The sequence below is a fragment of the Sprattus sprattus genome, assembly GCF_963457725.1.
Source record: "Sprattus sprattus genome assembly, chromosome: 5".
NCBI classification, from domain to species: Eukaryota; Metazoa; Chordata; class Actinopteri; order Clupeiformes; family Clupeidae; genus Sprattus; species Sprattus sprattus.
Genome location: NC_137924.1, coordinates 21,278,424 through 21,302,717, shown reverse-complemented (window position 1 = coordinate 21,302,717; position 24,294 = coordinate 21,278,424). Strand labels below are relative to the sequence as shown.

General features: G+C 42.1%; 1 protein-coding gene across 2 annotated transcripts in view; it reads right to left on the bottom strand.

Moving 5' to 3' along the window:
• The window catches only part of adcy5 (adenylate cyclase 5), a gene marked incomplete at both ends in the record, with an annotated part of 70,003 nt that extends 47,832 nt beyond the window's left edge, over positions 1-22,171 (bottom strand). For both annotated transcript variants that reach the window (XM_080839415.1, XM_080839416.1), the window contains one exon: positions 21,233-22,171. In XM_080839415.1, the coding sequence (XP_080695541.1) occupies positions 21,233-22,171 (939 nt within the window). The remainder of the gene's footprint in view (positions 1-21,232) is intronic.
• Positions 22,172-24,294: the final 2,123 nt, after the last annotated feature.

The window sequence follows — 24,294 nt, the reverse complement described above, 5'->3', positions numbered from 1 at the left end:
GCAGTCAATGACCACTTCCAAAATTCATGGATACCTGTCTCAGTCAATGTTCAGCACCAGCAAAATGCTGTGCAACTACAGCATTTTTTTTTCAAGATATTTAGATACTCTGTTCAAAACAGTTAACTTTAGTTTTTTAACCAGACACAATTTAGATCACTGTAGATGGAAAGATGCTGTATTTGGACAGACAAATTAAGTTATATGCTTGAATTAGACAAAGTATTCTTACTTTAGCAGAAAGTTTATTTAGATTATTTAGGTTTTTTTTGGCTTGCAGACTTCTTGCAGACTTCTTACTATCTCTGCAAGCATGTAGCTGTCCCTGAAGAGTTGTTTCCACTATTACAGTACTGTTAATCTTGGGCTACCAGTGAAAGACAGTGAGAAGCAAACTAACATATGAACACTGTCTTCAAATACTTGGCTTGGATTGATGTATTTTCATTTGAAGTCATTAGTCTTTCATCCATTTTTATGTCAATTGTTTTATGTCACAACATCAGCTCAATATCCCAGTGTGTACTACATACGGACAAGCTATATCACATCTACTATACATTTTTGTAGTAGTGATGTCCTATACCTTCGTCCTGATTTCATTGTGATTAGCTTTTCTACAGCATAAAAGCTGTACAAGCTTAAAATTTAACATCACAACATATTACTAGTTGGCTGTCGAATAATCTGCTGAATACCATTTCAATATGAATACCATTTCAATATTCAATGATGACTTTGCTATTGATTGTAGCTACTGTTGTTACCATAAGCTTACAGCTCAAAACAAAGGAGGGATTTGAAATACTAGTAGACGAAGTTTTTTTACTATACATGTTATTTATCTAAATCTGATCAGTTTAGTAAGTGATGAGGCTGAGTCAATAGCTGGCTATCAACCAACTCCAGACGAACTCCTCAGACTAACATCAGTCAATGTAGACAGCTAGCAAGTTAGCTGGCAAACTGGTCATGGAAATTGAGATGACGATACAAATTTTAAGACATTTCTTCTGAAAACCAGAAAACACAGCCGATTACCCACGTCATTTATTTGTGCAAATAATAGCTCTCACCCACAGACGCAGGTGCTTCCTTCGTAGGTTGCTAAAGTCACGAATTGACCGCCATTTCCACAAGTGAGATAACGTGAAAATTTGCTTTACTGAACGTCCCTCAAAGACCAATTATTCAATGTTACATATCTCTTGTCAATAAAAGTGTCATGGGTTTACAATCCATTCAAACATCACTGATCTAGCTATGACTTTTGTCTATGTCTACGATGAGGCTGCTAGTTGTAAACCAACACTTCTCAGTGACTGCCATACGAAGACGTTACTGGCGAGTTAGCTAGTCAGGAAAAAACAGGAGGATACTTATATTTCTATTTTGAATACGGTTTTTTATTTTTGACTTCTCAAACAGAATCGTTACTGTCATACAAACGTGATTAATCGTCGTCATTGGTGCACAAAAATACGGTATCATCGAGTGAGAACTGATGTAGACGTCTCTGATTTCTAGCCTTTACTCAAGAGACACTGTAATCTTCAAGCGATCTGTCAGTAGCGAGGTTACATTAGCAAATACTTAAAAAAAGCCAATGACAGCATATCCAGTTTCCGGTTTCAAAATAAAAGTAAGATGTTAATCTATCCATTAGCGGGGTATTTTTTCATATATTAATGTTGTAGTATAAACACTGTGTCTTTAAAAGTTACGGTCGTCGGCGGCCGCTATGGGAGAATACAAGAAGGCCGTCGACGGCCGCTATGGGATCTAGAGGGTTAAAGCAGCATAACGGATCAATTGCTAATCGCTAACGAGATGCTAGTGGCTCAAACTAGCGAAATCTCTTGAAATGTACTAACTTTGACACTATGACTGTTATTTTAAGGTAAAGATGCGTATCCTAACCCTAACCCTGAAGTACAATTACTGCATAAGGCTACTTTAAAAAGTGCATGCCTTGTGTTTATACTTGACTTTGTTTAAATTACTTAAATGCACAGTGACAAAGCCACCGATTTGTTTCTGTAATGAGCAGTTAAATACAAATGTAAAATGTGGGAAAGAACATTTCACACAAAATGTATCTAATATTGTGTTGGTCATATTTAAATCATTTAGTATGTTTTGTTGGAAAAAAAAGAGGATAAAATGCAATATTTTGGGGAAAAATCGAAATTAGATTATTTTCCCAAAATCGTTCAGCCCTAACACACACACACGGCTAAAAGGTATATACGAGCACATGCAATCAGCAGACATTTCTCAGTCCCACTCCTGCACACCAGAGCACAACTAAGCAGAGACAAGGAGGACAAATACTGTTGATTGACTGAACAAGGCGATAAAAGGCCATGTAATCACCTGATGGGCTGAAACAGGTGCAGTGAGGAGGGGACATCACTAAAACATGCTCTGCTTAGAGTCCCCTGGAAACACAGTGGGATAAAGAGAAATCACATTCCCTCTCAAATATGACTTATTTTCCGGTATAAGATGAGTAGATATTTTGGCGACAAATAGAACTAAATGATCTGAGTGTTTGCTATTTATCGGCCCATTTATCACCTGGGTTGAGAAAAGTGAAGTGAAAGCCTTAACAAAAAAAAGAGAGAAAGAAATGCCGTGCAGACTGGCGTTTTCATGGCAACGGCAGCTTCGGAGCTCAGGATACATTCAGAGCTATTTTTAGGCTGATTAAGTGCTTAATGTCCTCCCATAATTCACATGGTCCACCTTTTGATCACTAATGGATTACACTTACTGTGGGACAAGTGTGCAGACATTGGGCAGCATTGTTTGTTCCTTCTGAGCCCCACTGCTAAGCTTGGGCAAATCTGCTAACAGCAGCACAGGCTAATGGGGTGGACCACAAAGCTAAGGCCATGGCTAGTTATCGACAGGGATATTTTTTCAATTTCTTGCTTGTAAACATTTAGAATGTTTACAATAAGCAACATGTTGTCATGGCAAGCAGTGTGCCATTTTTGCCTGATGAAGCTGAGGCTTCTGCCACATAAAATGTGCTTTTCACATTTCAAAAATGTAGATATTAAGTCAGGATACACATTTGAGCACATTCATTAAGTGCTTGATAAAATGTTTGTTGATTATAATCAAAATCAAGGAAATGAAATAAGTCTGTCCAGAAAAAAAAAATTGTTTGATGTTTGTATTCATCCCTTGGAGCTGTTGGGCACATGTTTGCTCTAACACTTCTCAGAGCTCATAGCGCATTAATCATCCCTGCACAAAAATAGCCCTAATGGTCTCACACAAGTTGCTGTCTCTAATCACAAGATTTGGCAAAAAAGCAAAGTGCTGGCAGGAAGACAACAGAAATCACCAGCCTCTGATGGTGATCAGTAGCCTGACGATGTCATACTCATAATTCTAGTCAGAATATGAGTCTGATACTGCTCCATTGAGCTTTGATTATGGGGCGATTTTCAACGAACCAGGGAAAAAAATGCCTCTTCGATACATTAAACTTTTACCGGATCCCGTAGGAAGGACGGCAAAAACATCTTTTCGATCGACAAATGCCTTGATCGCGTTTCTCTGTTCCTCTCTTAAAATGAATACGCTGTCAATATCTGTGAGATATGCATGCTAACGTTAGCAGCGAGGCTAGCTAGCTACTATGTGTTTCATTGGATTTTTGGTCTAATCGTTAGCAGTACCCTAATAATAATGGTCTTGAGTTTCAGCTAAGACCTAGCCTGACGATGTCATACTCATAATTCTAGTCAGAATATGAGTCTGAGATCGGACAATTGGGCTGTGATTATGGGGCGTGTTTCAACGAACCAGGAAAGAAAATTCCTCTTCGCTGAATTGGATACCTAGAACCAATCAGCGCAACGTAGTATTACCATCTGACAGATTAAACTTTTACCTGCTCCCGTAGGAAGGACGGCAAAAACATCTTTTCAATCGACAAATGCCTTGATCGCGTTTCTCTGTTCCTCTTTCAAAATGAATGCGCTGTCAATATCTGCTGAGATATGCCTGCTCACGTTAGCACTCAAGGCTAGAAGCTACCATTAGTTTCAACGATTATTTTGGCCAACGCGTTAGCATAACCGATCAATAATGGTCTAGAGTGCTTTAGTTATGACCTAAAATCCTCGGCAACACTCGTTTTGCGTATACACAACTAACCGAGTCAATGTAGACATAAAAAAGTCGTGTAGATAGCTTAAATCATATAAAATATGTCCCACTAAGCTCCCGAGACGGCGCCATCTTTGTTCGATGTATATTCCGGTATATTCTATCTATATCTGTCCATCAACGTATAAAGCCCGCCCTTACAATTTGATTGGTTTAGATTGCGTTTCAACCTTTTTGAAACGTTAAATCTCTCCCAACTAACTCGATTCCAGACTGAATCTCCCAGAACAAAAATTTTGTGGGCGGAGTTCAGGCTGGTATCCAGGCTAGCTAAGACCTACAATACTCTACAACATTTGTGCAGCACATACACAACTAACCGAGTCAATGTAGACATAAAAAAAAGTCGTGTAGATAGCTTAATTCACATAAATATTTCCCACTAACAGGCTCCCAAGACGCCGCCATCTTGGTACGATTTCGAATCTACCGTTAATTCAACTCAAGCGTTGGTTATTCATATGTCCATCATCGTATAAAGCCCTGAAAATTTCATTGGTAAGGTAATTTTGCTGAAAACTGATGATTTCTCCCCAATGGAGCAGTGCCAGACCAAACTTCCCGACCTCAAATGTTGTGGGCGGGGTTTTGTCTGGTATCCAGGCAAGGTGATCAGGGCAAGTTTTTGAAGGATAGGATAGAGCACTGGTCGTCTCACTATCACCGAAAATCTTGTTTACCTTTTCACCCCAGCTGCATGGACAGTTAGAGAGATATGGACAGACTGGCACTAAAAAGAACTAACGGTGATGCTAGAAGGCCAAATGGTCCGTGTATCACTACTGTAAAGAATTCCCACGCATGTGTTGTTAATTTTGTACACCTATAACTGCTGTAACTGAACTGTCAACATATCATGACAATTGTATGGGAAGGGACCACCTTGTATAGGTATATTTCGCAGCACAGATTATTATTATGTGTTTTGCAGTAATGTCAGAATTTCACAAAGCAATATACAGACTACAGGCTCCATTGATTATTGGCGCCATGACAGGAGGACCAGTTTGATAATCGAAAAAACTTATTTTAAAATCACCCATCAAGACACTTACAAACCTTGTAGCACAATGGACTAGAATATGTAATAATTGACTAGAATATGTAATAATCCAGTGTATGGTGTAAATTGTGTGAACTCCGTACCAATACATTGTCAGTATATACATTTTTCCTTTGTTTTATTTGGAAGATTAGTCCTAATTAACTTTGAACACACACATAACGCGCCTGCCATGGGGAGGTTAACCTGTAAAATGGTAATCTGACCAATTTAAACTGCGTCTCGACCCACATCGGGATAATTGTAGTAGTGGACGATCAAGCAAGTTCAAGTGCACGTGCTTTTACTCGGAGTTGACTGAAGACAACGTCTGTAAATTGTACATATAATGTTTTTGATTACTCTGGCAAAAAACAGCAGAGTTTTTCGCCAAGATTGACACATTTGGCCTTCATTCAAGTCCTCATTCAAAGCCACGCATGACTTAAGGCTACGGCGTACAAGGTCTTCTACTGAGAGCTTCCCAGTCTTATCAAAGGCCAGTGTTTTCTAACAGTCTCTCACCAGCACTCATCATTCGGGAACAAAGCTGGAAGAAGATCTGAGGAGGATGTTCTTGAATGCGACCACAGCGTAATGACAACCTCGGCTTATGGCACTGGTTAAGGGCTACTTTTCCTGGTGCACACATCTGTAATTTAATCCAAATTTAACTTGATCTATCCTCGGGCCTTCTATCTATGTAGGCAAACAAAGACCAAAATGGATGCTCTCTACAGGGATCTCTAAGCAGCTCTAGACACATTGCATCAGGCCTACAGTATGCAGCTGGATTTTTTTTTTCAAATGAAATACCCAAATTAAACCTACAATACTGCTCATTAGGGGTGGGGGGAAAATCGATTTTTCTCGATTCCCTCTGAAACGATTCTGTCTCGATTCAGAAAAGTTCACATCCATTTTATGTTGAAATGCAAGCTGCATCGATTATTGCATTGTTCATAGAAAGTCCAAATTTCGACAAGGAAAACTTTTTCTCTAATAAAAAATAGAGAAGGTAATTCATCTGTTGATTTTCTTTAATTATAAAACACAAAGAAGGAAGTTCAGCAATGACTGAGTAGCAAACTGAGCAAATGTTCTAAAAGTCGAAATGCATCGATAATCATTTTATCGGTTTAGAATTGATAATCGGTTTAGAATCGATAATCGGTTTAGAATCTAATCGTTGACCTCTGAATCGGAATCGAATCGTGAGGTGCCAAGAGATTCCCACCCCTACTGCTCATATTTCATGTCTATGCTGCATAGAACATATGAGTGAGGTACTTATTTATGTAAGTTTATACCCAACACATAAAATATTTCAGGTTTTGGCTACTGTCCTTTCGAAAAAGCATATGTTTTTTAAATATATGTTGCATTAAAATAAAATGTCTACAGTTATGCTTGAAGGGGTACACAAAAAAATTGTTCACTTGGTCCTTTTATCACAAGACAATAATAGTTATCAAACACATGTAGCATGACTAAACATAACACATAGTTCAAATAGTTCAAGCTCAGTGGATCATTTAATTTTAAATTCAGTCAAGACAGTTGACATGGTCTACATGAAAGGTCACAAGTCCAAAACCTCATGTAGTCCTCCAGTTGATATAAAGACACTTTTAATAATACCACATTTCAGCATGAATTCCTCATGCTGCTTCACGGCCACAAACCTCCAGCCACCCACTACAGGGCTGAATGTTTGCGGAGCCTCACGCTACTAGGGGCTATGAAGGTGTCATTTCGTTGCCACAGCAACGCGTCCTTGAATATGCTAAGCTGTAGGTTGCTCTCACTTGAGAGTGCATCTACACGATGAGCCATTGCAAATGTGTTGATCTGTCTCTGCCTCACCTCAGCCCTTTGCAATAAGACCACTCGGCCCATTCCAAGTCTTTACTACAACCAACCTCTACCATTCCACCCTGCACAATCTCAACTTCACATTGCAACTATACTTTACACAGAGCAAGTACAATGACTCACGTACATAGTGTACATTACACCAGTGTGTCCAATCTGTATCAGTGAAGATGGATACTCCTGATGCAATAATGCACATGATGCTTGCCAACATGTCATTCATGCATGATGTAGGCACATAAAAATACAAGAGACTGATACAGGATCAATGACTTCACAACCCCTCCAAAATCATATTCATTAAGGTGGGGCAGCCTTGCCCCCCAAAGCAATGTTTATGTCACCTACAGCAGGAGCCTCCACCAAGTAGAAGGTTATTAAAAGATTCAACCATAAAATTGTGAAAACTTCTTTCGCCAGCATCAGCTACTGTAGGCCTATACAACCCACAACTCATATCACAGACTGCACGCTGGTTAATGTATATTTACATCTCTGAAGTTGCATCATGAGAACGTTATGAATAATGGGCTCTCTAGTGGAAGAAAAACAGCAAAGATCTGAGATACTCTGACTGCATTATAAATGGAGATAGTGTTCCTTCGTGACCACAACTAACACAGGGAAACCTCTCCCCTCACTCAACAGCTGACACACAGATCTGACAAAGGAGAGAGAGAAAAAAACAAGGACAATCCTGTTCCTCCACGATAATTAGCATAATGGCACCGTAATTGTCTCCTTTCGTCACTTCAACAATGTAGGCCCCTTACCCATGCCATGCAATCACGAAATCCTCCCCCTCACCCCACCTGTGCAAAGTGCCTTATGTAATGCAGTGCCAATATGGGTCCCTTTCCCTCCTGCTCCCACCTCCTCAGGAGTCTCTGCTCTCAGCTGCGCAGCTGCCAGTTGCAGACAGGAGAGAGATGCCATGACACCACCGCTGAGAAACAGCCACCCTGTGTATTCTTGTCCATTAGAGACAGAGACGAGAGGACCGTCTGCTATTCTGCCAGGTTCAAGTCAACGCACAGGTTCTCCAGTTAGGGAAAGGGGGGGGAATGAAAAGGCGGTAGAAAAAAAACGATTTTTTTTTATCTTTTCTATAATTTCCCTTCACTGGTGAGATTAGACAGCCAAAGGACACAGTGAGAGGGATAATCTTTCCAGTAGCATACAAAAACATGCCATTTAATTTTTCTCCTCTTAAGTTAACACTCATAAGTGGGTCCAGCTGACAGCAGGTGGAACAGTAGGTGGAACGTTGTCCATTGTGAGGTGAGCATCACAGATGCGAGATACAGTTACTAACCAGATGCAGTTTTCATCCTGCATCCTGACTGTTGGCATACAGCCTAAGGGCCTGCTTTACACTGCCAGTGCCTGTCACGCGTGCCCTTTCTGATACATATATCATTTGGGGAGAGAGAGAGAGTGCGAGAGAGAGAGAGAAAGAAAGAAAGAGAGAGAAAAATGGATAGATGGAAAGACAGATAGAGAGCGAGACAGAGAGAGAAATGGTTAGATGGAAAGTCAAACAGAGAGAAAGAGAGAGAGGGAGAGAGAGAGAGAGAGAGAGAGAGAGAGAGAGAGAGAGAGAGAGAGAGAGAGAGGAGAGGGAGAAAGTTCACAGGCGGGCAGCTAAAGATATTATTTTCCAGCGTTCACCCAATCCCGCTTGGTTTATGCACGTGCTGCAGCTCATAAATACTTGGCGTCGTATTCCTGACATTGCCTAATCTGCCCAGCCTGGCAGCCAGTCACAGCTGCCTGAGTTTCATTTCACAGAGCCATGAGTGTGAGTGTGTTTGTTTGTTTGTGTGTGTGTGTGTGTGTGTGTGTGTGTGTGTGTGTGTGTGTGTGTGTGTGTGTGTGTGTGTGTGTGTTAGTAAAAGAGAGAGAGGTTCCTTTTGGTTTGACCACACTAATTACTTATGTACGCCAGACCTCAAAAGAGATCCATGTGTAATGTCAAGGGTAATTTGAAAGGGAACAGAGCAGGCTATATATATATATCAATTGTGGAAGTTACAATTTTAGATTGGGACCAGGTACATTTCCCCCTTACTGGACCAGAAATATGCACACAAAATATTGTCTAATAATTCAGTCATTATATACAGTATATTGTATGGACTAACATTTCAGTCACCTATACTGTATTTAAATGTCTGAAGAATGATGAATACGGAAAATATAATGTTATTTTAAATCTCTAAATGTCACCAATATATTAAGAAATACAACATTTAATGATTCTCAAATGAACGACCGGGTCATCTGGAGACAGCATACTAGAGACTGTGCATTCTGAATACGGCACAGTTTAGGAAACATCACTCGATGTAATTTCTCTACTGTCCACTGATGAAGGCCATTCTGCTTTTAAGCAAAGCAAAGGGGCACACAGGGAACCAACCAGACAAATCCCTGAGACTCCATGTTTAAAGCCCTTCCAGGTATGCAAGAAGACTGAGTGCACCTTCTCTGTCCTATATTAGCTACTGTTACTAAGCATAACAATGGCTAAATGAAGGCAAATACCGCAGAAAGAAGGACATTTTTACTGCATTGCTTGCCCATGTACGGGAATATGTGCTCTACCATGCTTAAAATACACACAGCCCAGAAACTCCCAAAAGGAAGTATTATGTCAGGAATAGGTCATGAAGCATTATGACTAAGTGAGGTTGTGGCTGAAGTTTCTTTTCAGACGGGGATACTTGTGAGTACCATAGGTGGGGATGACTGTGTATGGATGCTTGTCAGGTCTCTTTCAATCAGCAAAACGGTTGATTTCTTCTTTTGCAACAGGATGCTGTACACACTCATGTCCCTAAAGTGTCTACATTTTAGTTTTAGTGAAATGTTTAAACGTGAATGAAACGCCTATGCATGTGCTCACCCCGGAGAGTTATGTTAAAACTTTGAGTCATTCCTTCCAAATGCCCAAAGTTCCAAACATTTCTGAGCCATGAATACAAGACATGCTTTCAAAGAGGAATCCAACTTAGCTTCCTGTGTATGCACAATGCTCAAATCTGGAGGCATTAGATATTGACATCTCATATCACATTTTTCATTATCTATGAGAAATGGCTGTGATTACACAATGAAAGGACTGGGCTCTTCTAGTTTCCTGGGTAACTAACAGCAGAGCATCTCCCTCGTCAGAAGGGAACACTCACTGACAGACATTACAGGAATGAGCCTCAGTAACTTATATGCACATGGCAGATGCAATATCAGGGCCGAATACCTAAGCCTCTTGCTCACTGCCTGTGTTCCGCGTGCATGGCAGCTGTGTCACCAGTTGATTTTCATTTCAGGGCTCATATAAGCAGGTAAGAGGATGCGCACTGCCTGTGTGAGATGCACGTCTCGGGTGCCTCTCGAGCCGCGAGTTATCTAGAGTTTCGGCGTAGAGCCTGTTTTCCCCCCGCAAGGGTAAGCAAAAATAGACAGTAAAACAGACATACATAAACGGGCTGGTAGTAGAAGCAGCAGCGCCGGTGACATGTTAGCTCTGTGCAAACACGTAACCTCACCTCAGCAGTTCTGCAACGCAGCAGTCACGCACACACAACGCAGCCTTATGCTTTTCACACACCTCCTGCGTTGTGTGTGCATGGTGGCTGTGTTGCAGAGTTGCAGAACTGCATGGTGACTTGGTTGGGTGTATTAATTCAAACCGCAGACTACTGCTACTGCCAGTCCTATCTTTCTGAACCGAGTTTGCCTTTGATAACGGCTGCAATACACAATCAGTCATCCATCATTGATGAGTTGTCCGAAAAAGAAAAAAAAAATGAAAGTTGTACCTTTAGTACCCTTGTTCAGAGCGAGGGCAAAAAAGAGAGAGAGAGAGCAACAGAAAACTACTGCCCTTTACCTAATGTTCTTGTAACCTTTTGCATTAATGTAATTATAGCCCACATTGGGATACTATATAGTACACATGTAACCTCCACTTTCCCTTTCATAACATGCAATTGCTGAAATGGTTAAAAAATATAATATTTAACTGCAGTGAAAGGTGGCGATTATATAATGTTGCTGGTATGATGTCAATATGACAATCAAAACATCTTTTTACTGTCCATTTTTGCTGAGAACCACTCTCCTCACGTGTGAAAAATAGCCTTCATATCAAAACTCTAGATGACTTGCGGCTGCAGAGAGACTCGAGCAGCCCCTGAGACATGTGTCTTCCACAGGCAGCGTGCAGGCTCAAACCTTTAAACATGGAACACCCGAAAAGAAAATCAACACGTAACGCAGCCATCACCTACACCCAACGCATTTGGTGTGAAACGGCCCTTAGCCGTTCATCCTTCTTCAATTGTAACTGGAAGGGGAACAGACAGAATAATTGAGAGCCATGACATGAAGCCAAAGATAGGATGTTAGTTTTTCAGGGTAGTGCTGCTTTCTTTATGAAGCCCGTCTGCCTCACTTGTCTCGAAATAAACCTGGACAAACAACAGCACAGACGGGCGGTGTGTCAACACCACAAATTCCTAAGCGACACTGATAACTTCAAAGCCACCAGTGTGACGAAAAGGCATTAGAATTCAGAGGAATGGGAAACAAACCAGGTAGCAGCGTGAAACAGGGAACTGTTGGCTTACACAGAACGGGCATTACTGGGGGCCAAAATGATCAAATGAATTCCTCTCGAAGTTTCCTAAACGGTACATGTCAGAACTGACAAAACACTGCTAGTTCTTTCAACCTCAAACATGATGCACAGAACAAGTAGACTACTGGATTCCAAATCCTTGAGTCCTTTTGACATGCCAGGTGTTTGAAGTGTAATCATCAGGAAATGGTCAGTCAAATGAAAACAAATGTCTCTTTCTGCTGGTTCTATCAGCTTAAAGAGAGTAAGAACTTTGACTATGCATACATTGCATAATTTGTTGAGATGAAAAAAATAATCTAGACAGCTTGTTTAAGAGAAGTGTATTTCTATAATGAGAGATTCATATATCTTAGCCATAGGATAAACTGAGATAAGAGCTATCCTGGAGTTGATAAATGTGATCCATAGACAAAAATCAAACTTACAATAGAAGGAAATTGAAGACAGAATGGCATAGTTCTTAGACCAACTGACATTTTAAGAGATTATTGGATTAACCCAGTTTTCTATCTGATAAGATCAATATTGTCTTTTAACATTGCTTCTGTGATATGTTTACAGTAGTGTTTATGATGGTTCTGATGGCCCGAAGACTTCACTGCCATCCAGTCTAGTTGCCCAAAAGACTTGGATGTTGCCTGTACCATGAGTGGAACTCCAGGACGGCACAGACAGACATACATAGAGGTAAAGAATCACCTCTTCCTTTTCACAGTTGCATCTTTTTTTGATAAAAAAGTACTGCAATCCTATTCGCATGAAAGCCGCTTGGGTTGCAAGTTAACCAAATATCGACAAATGGGTTCATTATTTTAGTAGGTTCAGAGTTTGATTTCAGAGAGGCTCCAGGAAGTTTGATTTTTTTTAAATAACATTTCTGTATTCCAGACTGCTGCTTAAATCAGCGTTGCTGAGAAAATCATATTAACACTGCGACGCTGCCAGAATGTCACCAGACAAACCGTAAATAAGCTACAAGTCTAACCAGAAACCTTTCTGTATTATCTGATTTGCTGAGGTTAGTGGCATTTTCTTATATGGGAAATGTGATGGCAGCCTAAGAAGTCAACTCACCCACAGTGTGCCATGGGCTGTCTGGTGCACATAGGTTATACAGCTGGAAATGCTAATGAGGCGGAGGCTTCAGTCATTGGCTGAGACAAGGAATAAGCTCTGTATTTATTAACCTTTGTCAGAATAAATGTTGACACCCTATTCTTCCGATGAAAACAGCCATCCACTGGCCATAGGTAAGACACAATTTGGGCCAATAGTCAAATGTCTCCCTTAAGAGACCATTTAAGCGTTGCTTTTAAAAAACACGTTTGGGCTGATCGATTGTGTTCTTTAAAAAAAAAAAAAAAATATCACACTCATATTCCTTCTCCATGGCACTGTGACAAATCCAACCCAACACGTTTACAGCTTGTTAATGGAACCTCCAGTCCATGAGTGGACAAATCAAACTTGGCAGCCCCCACATTGTGAGAATATATATATGTGAGTCCATCTCCTGTTTTTTATTTATTTAGGTTTTAGGTTAAAGGGAGGGCGCAGGAATCTGATTTCAATGCACCAGGCATCAGAGGTGCCCATTAAAGTTTCATCACAGGGACTGAGGCCCAGCAGGCTTCAGTCTCTAAGCCCAGGCATCCTCTGAAAAGCTCCCTCTGCATGATATAACCTGCGGTCAACGCTGGAGACAAGGGTCCAATCGGATCACACGCATGAGACCGAGATGGCAAGTTGAAAAAATTATTGAAAGGGAGGTGGGAGAGGCTGCCCCTTCATTCAAAACACTGTTCTTTTGGCAGGCAAAATAACAAGACTGTAAGAGTATAACAAATGGCTGCCACATAGATATTCTAGGCCTAGAAAAGGGGGGGGGCATGTCCACAGTGGTCACCCTTCAATAATGACACCTTTACTAAAAATACATTGCGTGTCAAATCCATAATTGTATAAATAAACCCACAGCTGAGGCAAGCCACAGTCAGTTATCCATAACCAGTGCCTCATTTTTGGCCTCTAGGAGCTAAATCTGTCCAACACTATTCTTAATCTCATTTGTAACACATGCACAATCCACTGTCAGGCACAAGGCATTCCTTGAAAAGAACGGTTATGACAACAATAAAAGGAAACCTCCAAGCTTCCATTTCAGTTTGACTAACGGGGTGGGACAGAGGATGGGGGGCTGGGGGGGCTAATTTGTGCAGAGTGTTTCCATTCTTGGAGGGTGGTGAGAATGGGAGGCTCTTTCACACAAAGGGTGAGTCTGAATATACATTGAGACAGAATAGCCCAGCCATAAATGAACAAAAGGGTATCAGGTGAAGAGGTCACTGGCACGCCATGAACTGGCAAGCCAATTTCATCCAGTCCTGGATAATTAAGCCCTGTCAGTTGCCGTTTGTCAGCCGGCACGAACTGCAACAAAACATTACATTATACACAACTTTGCGTTGCATCACTGTGCAGGAGCTTGAAGGCCTCTGGCGGAAGAGTGGAAATCTTTCCCCTTTAGGTTCCTATCTTTCCTCGCATCCACAACAGCCACATCGATCCCCTCAACCCCTGAATTGTCAACGTCACAGTGAACTGACTTTGAATACTGAAACTAGACACATTTAATGGTTAATACAGCATGTAAGCTGTGACTCATCTAGGTTTATTAAAGCGCTCTCTAGCTAGCCCTTCATCAAACTACTTGTACACCACAAGTGATGCAGACATTCTCAGGACACAGGAGGAATTTAAGAAATCTGGTCCAGATATTTAGCTTGCTCACCTCTGAAATATGATCCAAGCCAGCCGAAGATGTAAGATAGCAGTCCTGCAATCCTTTTTCCTCTCATGTTAAAACACTTTCCCTCATAGGATAGGCAACCGTATCTATACAACAGTGGGAACATGTGTTTTAACACAGTGGAGAAAAAAAGGATTGCTTTCTGCTTCACTGGAGCCTCCTCAGCTAACCTGTCGGCCCAACGCTCTGCAACAGTCGAGGCGGGAGAGGCCCAAACATCACTGTGTCGCTTGGGGAGGCACCAAGGTTAGCGCTGCTAGCTTAAGGACGGGGGCCTAATTAAAAGTGTAGGGGGAATCTGGGTCGACCTGCCCTCCACAGCTCATGAGCACAGCAAGTTCTCATGCAAACAGAGAGCGCTGAATACTGTGCTGCATGTTCCATCTACTGGACTGTGATTTTAATATTTTTATTTAAAGATACGAGGGACAGACCCAGTGCTCCCAATTTCTAAAAACTGAAGCCGAGTTGTTCAGTGTATTTCAAAGTTAAATGAGATGTGTAAACATTACACCATCTTGTTTGAGGATTCTGTCAAAATGTCAATGAAATCAACAGGAAACAATGTGACGGGGAAAAAAAATGTAAAGGGCAAAACATTGGTCACATTTTAGCGATGTACCCCACTGCTGGTGTAAAGGACAGTTGGTTTCCCCATGCAGCCTTCAATGTGCTTATGCTCATCACCTTTCAAATTGTCTTTACTTACTAATGTAAACAAAAAAAAGGAGACAAAAGGATACAGATGATATCGATCTCACCCTCACGCAGTCATGGGGACAGCTAACCTACACTTGCCTGTGGCAGGCTCACACGGGATTTGAAGTTGAAAAGAAGCTCCGGATATTAAGAAAAAGGGGGGAAAAAACTAATGCAAGTGATAATTTGCTTGAATACTGGGTCTTTTCATTCCCTCCAGGATCTCATGATTTCTTTTGGGTGATTTTATGCGACAGTTGTGGTGATGATTTCTAAAGATTTACGGGAATGTCTGCTATTAGAGTTGGACGCCGCAACAAGCTTAATATCATGTTTTAACACAGTTCACACTTGCACAACTGAACACAAGACAAAATAAAAGGTGTAAGTAGTTATTGAACCTCAAATAAGATAACAGTTATAGTAGAGTAGATATCCAACTATGTCGTGAACGTAAACATCAAACCAATGTCTAATACCAGGCTAACTCAATAACACACCTGACACCAAGTGGGTGGGACATTAAGCAGTGGCAGTGGTTGAGACAGACTGTACAGAACCTTATAACACCATTCGGAGGCCAGTAGAAGCAGAAATAAGATACAATCTAACAATTTGTCTGCAAATTTAAGTACAATTTATGCAGTAAATACAAAAATATTCAGTGTCTGTCTTGCACAGTCTCATGTCTATGCCTATGGTCAAATCAGATTCATCACAGTCTAGGTTTATGAACAAAACAGAAAACCTCCTAAGAGACAAGATTCCCTGCCTCCGAATCATTCTGCGTGCGTACAGCGCCCTAAAAGGAGAGGGTGGACTATGACGTCTGGACTATGGTTTTCCGGTGAGTGAGGTGTTTAATGTCTCAGAACCTTTAAGAAATACACCTTACATCACAAATAGCCACCAAGGACTCGGAGCCTTAATGACACACCTTTGATCAGCCTTCAGCAACACCATTCTGAAAAGCTTTGCGTCACCCACACACATTATTTCCTGATAGCCCACAGGTCTTCCTTGATAAGAAGAAAAACAATATGTTTTGAAGGGGGGAGGGAAACACAGGGGAGAACACGTCACGGTCTGGGAGCAGTTGTTTCTTAATTATCTTGCTTTAAGCCTCAAAGGGAGGCATGGAACTCTCTGGAAGAGTACGAGATGAATGGGGGATGGCTCGGCGGAATACACTGCTCGATGATGTTTGCGTTTAAAAGAAGGCTCAGTTGCTAAGATACTGGAGGTTCTGTGTAGGGTCTGCACTCACGGGGGACAGAGGCAGAAGTGGTTTCTGAGAGGAGCCCTGGCGCTCCGCAGGACCAGAGTCCTAACGCAGTACCTGCTCACGACACTCTCACACCTGCAGTCACGACTCCGGCTTATTTCACCCCGAACCCTAAAAAGGTGACAAAATAGGCTTAATCGACCAGGAAGGTAAAGATCAGGAGTGACATCTGAGCACAAGCATCACACCGTGGATGAGAAGTGTATTCTCTGAACTGCACGTCCCTCTGGACATTTTCTTTCCACGCTAGCTGCTCAAGAGTGCACGTAGTCAAATCCCATAGGAGGGGGTTACTCTTCCACTGGGGGGCTTGAGTCTCAAAGGCAAATTAATAGCAGGTCTGTCAGGAGGGGTGGTGGAGGTATAGGACATCTGTTTTGAATTCCAGTGAGTCTGCACGATACGGTGCGGGGCAATTCAATTACAGCAGCCGCAAACCTCATTACAGCTGGAGGTGGGCCAAGCAAGACCGTCCGCCTCTCCTTACTTTCCTTCCTTAAGGACGGGGAGATCCAGGGCTGCCTCCTCCAAAGAGGCAACCTCGTTCCTTTTCTGCCTCTAATTAATAACAGAATGGGGGGGGGGCTGAGGAGGAAGCCTAGGAGACACTCGAAGGTAGGTCCTCGTGTTTATAGCCACGGATTAGAGGGTTTCTTAGGGCCCAAGGAATCGTCCTCTGTGGGCTAAATCCCCAGCTTTTTTTGCTGGATTTCAGCTTGACACCTAACAACATGAGGCTCACGTGGTTGTAAGTCACAAGGTGTTGTTATCAGGCCTTGGAGACAGATTGGTAAAGCTCGCTGGGTGGACGTGACAGGACTAGACCACTTGGGGTCCTGAATTCCTTGATCCATGCACACAGGCATCTGAATTCAAAGAGTTCTCTCAAAGTGATAAACAGTAATTAATTTTCTTTTGGACACCCAGTCAGTCTCAGGAGGTGTCCAAACAAATACTGAAGCACACTGGAAATAACTCATAAACATATGATAGAATCTGTACTTGCACAAGGATCAGGGAGACAATACTGTAAGATGTGACTTCCCAAAGACATTCATGTCATCATTTGTACTTAGATAAGACTTCCCAAAGACATTCAAGTTTTATTTTAGCATACAGCCTGCACAGGGAGCCACCTCAAGCACATGATTGAGAAGTGGCTGCAAAAAAGGCATAGCATGTATACCATGCAGGTAGAAAAAAGTCAGCATACATGACATTAGTCATGCTACTGACAAATACGAATGACACATGCACAAATGATGACATGAATGTCTTTGGGAAGTCTAATCTTAGTACAAATGATGACATTAATGTCTTTGGGAAGTCTAATCTTAGTACAAGACAAACAGAATTAGGGTTGTTTACTTTATGACCGTCCCACTCTGAGAACCAGATGAGCCTTTGTGGCGTCACCCCAGGACAGGGGGATGCCTTTGAATGTGCTCCTTCTAGAAAGACGGCTAGAAGGACCATTCATTCATTATTTACTACAGAAGGCTATTTTCTGGGGGGGTGCTATAGAGCTAAACACATTTAAGTTAGACCTCACTTATTGGGCCATCACATATGACCCAATAACTGTTGTTAGCCCTCAGCCATCACAACAACACAATGCATTTTCAGTAAAGTAAACATGCATCATATCTGGCAGACATGCAAAGACTATTAGAAGTGGGGTGATTAATGTTGTACATCACATTTACAGAAGCCTCCGACAATAACTGGATATGACACCAGTGGCTTTGACATGATGCAGACTTAGCACTTCGGGCATTCAGGGCACTTAAGACAAGCAAACTCGTGTCGGAGATGGCAAGATCTGCACCCAAATTTTGACATAAAAAATGTTTAACCAAATTTAACCAAAACACAGACACACAGACCCAAACTCTGTTTCCAATGACTGCTTGCATTTCCAGCCTCCTGACAGTACCTCATCCATTTCCTACCATATATCCAACTAACCTGAATTGACCTGGCTGCTATAACAAACTACCAGCACTGTCCCTGTGTTGTGCATGTAAGCGTTTATTTCATAGGGCACTTTTGCTGAGCGATAGTGTAAAATGATATCGTCTGTCATCTGCTGAGCATGAGTGATTCCTTCACAGAGGTTTAAAATGTCAGCACCACTGTTCCGGATCCCCCCGGATAACCAGAGCCCTCTATCCGGGAACAGTGCTCAGAACCATAAACACACCAAGATTGGATATGCTTATGACAACAGCTTTGTGTGGAAAGAGCAACAAACACGGGCGTCCGTTCCCACACCCCCCCACCCTCAAAACAGAGTAATTAGGCACAGCGGCACAGAGAGAGGGGAGGAGGCTGGTGACGAGGACATTGACAAATGAGGAAAGGGGGTACAAAGAAACTTGCCGGAAGAAAACTGAAAACCAAGGGTCCCTTCACAAAGATGCACACCGCAAAAGCGAGATCTTCTAAAGCCTCCCTGAAGGCCCCCACATACGCTGGACTCAACTGGCACACAGAGTAATATCACAGAGCACTCGCAAAGCTGGGCACCCATAGAGGTATTACTCAGTTCCATTGTTTGGCTCTGCTGCAGATATACTGCTACCTGAAACACGGAGAGGGCTGAAAATGCAGACCCAAGCCCCAACCGCTTACATTCAGTAAATCATGTATAAGACCTTGAACATGACTGAAGTACTGTATTGTTCTATTGTTCAGCAGCAGCAGCATATGAAATATATTTCTTAGGGAGGAAAGAAAGGATAACGGTAGAATAGTAGATGGTCATCAGTTGTTCAGGTGGACTCAAGTCTGTTACTTATAAATAAATAAATAAATAAATAAATAACAGAACTCATAGAAAACACAGAAACCTACCACTGGATCTTGGGAGTGTGCAGAAAACAATTGCCTGCATTGTTTGCAGCTGCCCCATTAAAACTCCAGCTTTTGCACTTAGGCACAAGCTCTAAACCCCGAAGTAGAACGGCTGACGAGGACAGAGAGGGACACAATTCAAAATATCATGCAAAATACACCACTGGAAATGTCAATAGCTAGCCGTCAATCAAATACTTTTGTCATAGAAAATACAAGTCTTCAGAGACCACTTGAAGTCCTGTTTCCCATGAGAGGGACACAATTCAAAATATCGTGCAAAATATACCACTGGAAATGTCAATAGCTAGCCGTCAATCAAATACTTTTGTCATAGAAAATACAAATCTTCAGACACCACTTCAAATCCTGTTTCCCATGCACAGCCGTGATCGTTTTAGTAGTCCCTGCAGAGGTAGTTCAATGTTGTCCCTCTGTGCAACATGTCCTCAGATTGCAGTGCCTGCACAGACAGAATCATTCAAAGTACCTTGCCTCACACTCAGCACCTCCTAATCTTCCATTTAAGAGGTGCTGCAGAAATAATCTCAATTTCACCACTAACTTCACACTTGAGGGCCATACAAAGAGGGTTTCTGTTGCCAGCATGGGTATTCATAAATAAGACCATTGGAACAATGTGAAATGCTTAATGCGGTGGTGAAGGTGCTGGACAGCGAAGGTGGAAAGTTAGTCAGGAGAAGCCGTGGCTTGTAGAGTTTAAAATGGAAAAGTGAAGCCTGCCTCATAAAACAATAGCCAGAGGCCTATGTGTTTTATATGGCACATATTTAGTTTTAAAAGTATGGGGCCAATCAACCTGGACAAGGAAAAAAAAACAATCAGGATTTTAACAAACTAAAAGACAGATATCTTTTTGGAAAGAGGTGAAGTGCTAAAGGAAAAATAAAACAAAGAAACTCAGGAGAAAAACAACAAAAACAACGGAATACTGTGGTGCTCTACATAATACAACCACTTGACCACCGTCCTTCACTCAAAACCAGAAGTAGACACAAATATTGGGATGTTTTATCCCAACTATATTTCCATGAGATTCACATCCCTAACCAATAAAATGTTCTGTAGAGCTCTGGTGACTTGGCAAATGGACTGAAGGCAACCATCTGTACATGTTGGCGTGCCATGCTGGCATATTTTCGCCATTCTACCCTGTCATTAATCTGAAATCATCTCAGCAAAAGAGCCACTGTCATCTGCACAATTGAGCTATGGAATGTCTAGATAAGTGGAATAGCATATTGTGCTGGGGACTATCTATTTAGAGAGGGATGGGTTTCACACACCATGCCTTAACCCCCAATTATCCTTCATAGAACTAGAATTGGTTCTTATTGTTTGTAGATACAATACATTCACTGGATGTAGGCCTCAGAAATATGACAAGGAGCAAATCACTTCAGGTTTCCTAGCAACCAGTGGTTGATTGCTCCCTCTCCAAGCTCCTGATTTCAGTTTGAAGGTGCTTTGCTGATTATATCTGCATTATTTTTCTTACAATACCTATGTATTTGTTTTTTAATTCATGTTTCTGTCGTCTTTATCAACCCATCCCACGCAACTACATAGCATGTCAGCAATCAGTTCAACAGTACATTGGCTCCATATCTATCTTTAAAAAATGTCCTGTGCCTACAACAGAAACACATAAATTGTGGACTTGCAGGATATAGGATACATTGCATGCGATCTTTTGACAGACTAAAAAATGTTAGGGTAACTTTGCAACTCATGTGACAGCTTCAAAAACACTAGCTACAGATGTTTCAGATATTTAAACTGAGTAGACGAGTAGAAAAAAATGCTTACCTGTTTCCACAAGAGAACGTCCACCTCGTTCAGTTTCCATGAAATTATAACATGTATAGCAGACAACACCACTCCAGTGATGACCGCTGCCCGCATCCTGACCGGGAGCAGTGTGTAGATAACATGAATGAAGAAAACGGTCCACCATATTCCCTCCGAAGCACTTCTGGGCTGCACGAGAAGAACACCTATCACCTGTACCACCAGGACGACAAGGATTACAACGTAACAGACGATCCACATGTGGTCCTGGTGGAATCCATTTCGATTACACACGACCATTAACACTAAGATGAGCAAGATAGCCATTGAAAAAACCACCACATAAGTTAGGCGACAGATGCCCCCGGCGCAATGGAATCCCAGCATGACCGCACATACAATCACCAACACAGCCATGAGCATGGTCAGGCTGCTCTGGTTCAGTCGAAAAAAGTAGCGCTGGTATAACTTTTCCAACTTCTCCGACTGAAACTTTTTGGACCTGAAAATATGCATCACGCTGGTGCAGCATGCAACCATTGAAAACATAGAAAAGTGGACGTCGGGCACGGCGTCCTCCTCCTCTGGCTTGGATTTGGCTGTCCTCTCCTCCAGACCCAACTCCACCGACTTGGGTCTCACTTCGCCATCCGCGTACCGTGGGGACGAACGGTTATTGTTGCGACTCTCCTCCCCATGCTCTTGCCACGCAGACTTGGACCTGAAACTGACTCGGCTGACGGTGGTGGTGGTGGCTCGCCCCGCTTGTCGGTCGAAATCGTCCTCCTCCCTCCATCTGCTGTTGGACCGCGCGAGCTTTCTGCTGGAGGATCGGGACGAGTATGGACATCCGTTCGGTACGGCCTCTGACTCGCCCCAAGCAGATCTGTGCTCCGTCCCTCCCCTCAGTCCAGGAGCACCGACGCCGGGCGGGCTTACACTGTTCGCTCTGGACATGCTGCTTAGTGTAGCCTACTCTTCGGTTTAAAAGTTAATCGTAAATAAAAAACAAACCAATTAAAAAGTTCAAATTGTTAACAGGAGCACACGTTTCACTGATTGTGGCTTGCGATCATAATTCCCCTTAGAGAGGCTTCTCTGAAGGAAACATTTCCTCTGAAGGCTTATTTCTCGACTTCTCAAAAGGACATATAAGCTAATTATGTAGCCACTGCGGAATGAAATGTCAGATTGCCTGAAAGGTGTACGTTCATTGTGTTAAGTGCAGTGGTAAACATCTTGAAGCCACTTAACAATTAGATACAAAAAGTAAACGTTGACGTTGAATGTAACTAAAGATGCCATTTCAGATAGCATCCTTTCCGTAATATAGGCCCAAGTCCATGGTTGTGAATCACCAAAACTCTGTTCCCGTAATCCTCATTCTACAATTCATTAGAAGCAACCTCCATAAATGGCAATTGCTTTAGAGACCACTTAAGAAATCATTAAATAAGGAACCATAAGTCATTTGGGACTCATCCCAGGACGACCTGAACATCACAACCAGTGTGTCCAGAGAAGCAATTCTCGGCACATTTATGTCATGTTCTGTCAAATCACCAAATGTCAGCAGCTTCGATAGTGGGCAAGTTAGACTGAATCTAACTATGGCATGTCCTTCCATTTGCCTCTTTGTATCTGGTAGCACAGCAGCCTAAATAAAACATCCGACAAGCCGAAACAGGAAAACACGGAAAAGGAAAATAAGATCTACATGCTGCTATCTGTATTGATTCATTGATTCAAGCAAGTCGTCCACCTGTGAGGAGCTTGGTGATGAGCCCAACGCATGGTTAGACACATAGGATTTCCTCTCAAACGCGCGATCTCCTCGACCCACGCGAATTTATTGACCACAAGGACAGCATGGTGACTTTACCCCACGATGAGTGACGACACTCGTGAATCTGCGAATGCAACACTCACGGTATCCAGTTGTCATTATGTTGCAGCTGCTTGTTTGTGATAAGGATCCCTTTTCAAATCAGTAACACATTTTGTCCATGCGGATTCATGCAGCATCACAGTCGTCAGCGCGTTAAAAATGCAGATTATTTTCCACTTGCAGAGCCATGGATTCAGTACGCATCAGAGAGTGGCAGTGCAACAATGATTTTTTGAAATCTCTAGCACGAAAAAAATCCTCTGCGGAGTATCCAGAATGAGATACACAGTATTGATTACGCTTCATCCCGTTTCGCTGCCTCTGCTTTCTGTTACCAATTCAACCAAGGCTGATTCTTGAGGCCCGCCTTCGCTCCAGCGCAATTGGGTGGATCGACTGAAAACTTTCGCCACTTGACTTTCATTGGCTGTTACTTCTGTCATCGTAGGCCTATTACATGTTTCACGCGCTCTTCTCTGATTCATAGAAGTGGTAGGCGGGCTTGTGTCCACAGGCGTACTGCCGAATGCCTCATCTGCACAAGTCCAAGGGAAAAGACAAGGACCACTGTTTTAAACAGTCAGCTTTGTTTCAAAAGCTCCCTTGGCTGTCGGCGGAGCGTCACACTTTCCAGCTTATTTAACTAACGAACTGACCTAGTAAGTAAACCAAGATAACAAGAGGCAAAACTTTCCCTCTCTGATAACTTATTCAGCTGTGGACCAATTCAAATATTTCACTGCTTGCATAAAGCATACCTTACATAAAGGTTAACCCTCAAATAAGTACATCTCATGTTTGATTCATTCAAGTTTGGAACACAAAACTGTGATGGTGGATGCTATTGTGTAGATCACAACCCAAGTCAACAAAACCCCATCCAAATAGCATTAGCACACTATTACACATTTTGACCATTTGGAAAATATGTGGTAGTAATATCTTCCCCTTTAACGTGAAAATAGCATTAACTTTATGCTACTTAGTTAGACATATAGAACCTGAGTGACGGTCTCTCAGCATGGTCTCTCAGCCTTGAGCCAGGTGAAAACAACTAACCACAAACCATGCTACTGACTTAATGTAAATAGACAGTGTCCTCGTCACTGACAAAAGAGCTTTTCAGGTGTCTCTTTAATGTGGTTTAATTAGCATGTTCCAATGTAATTTGTATGTGTGTGCATGAACTGCA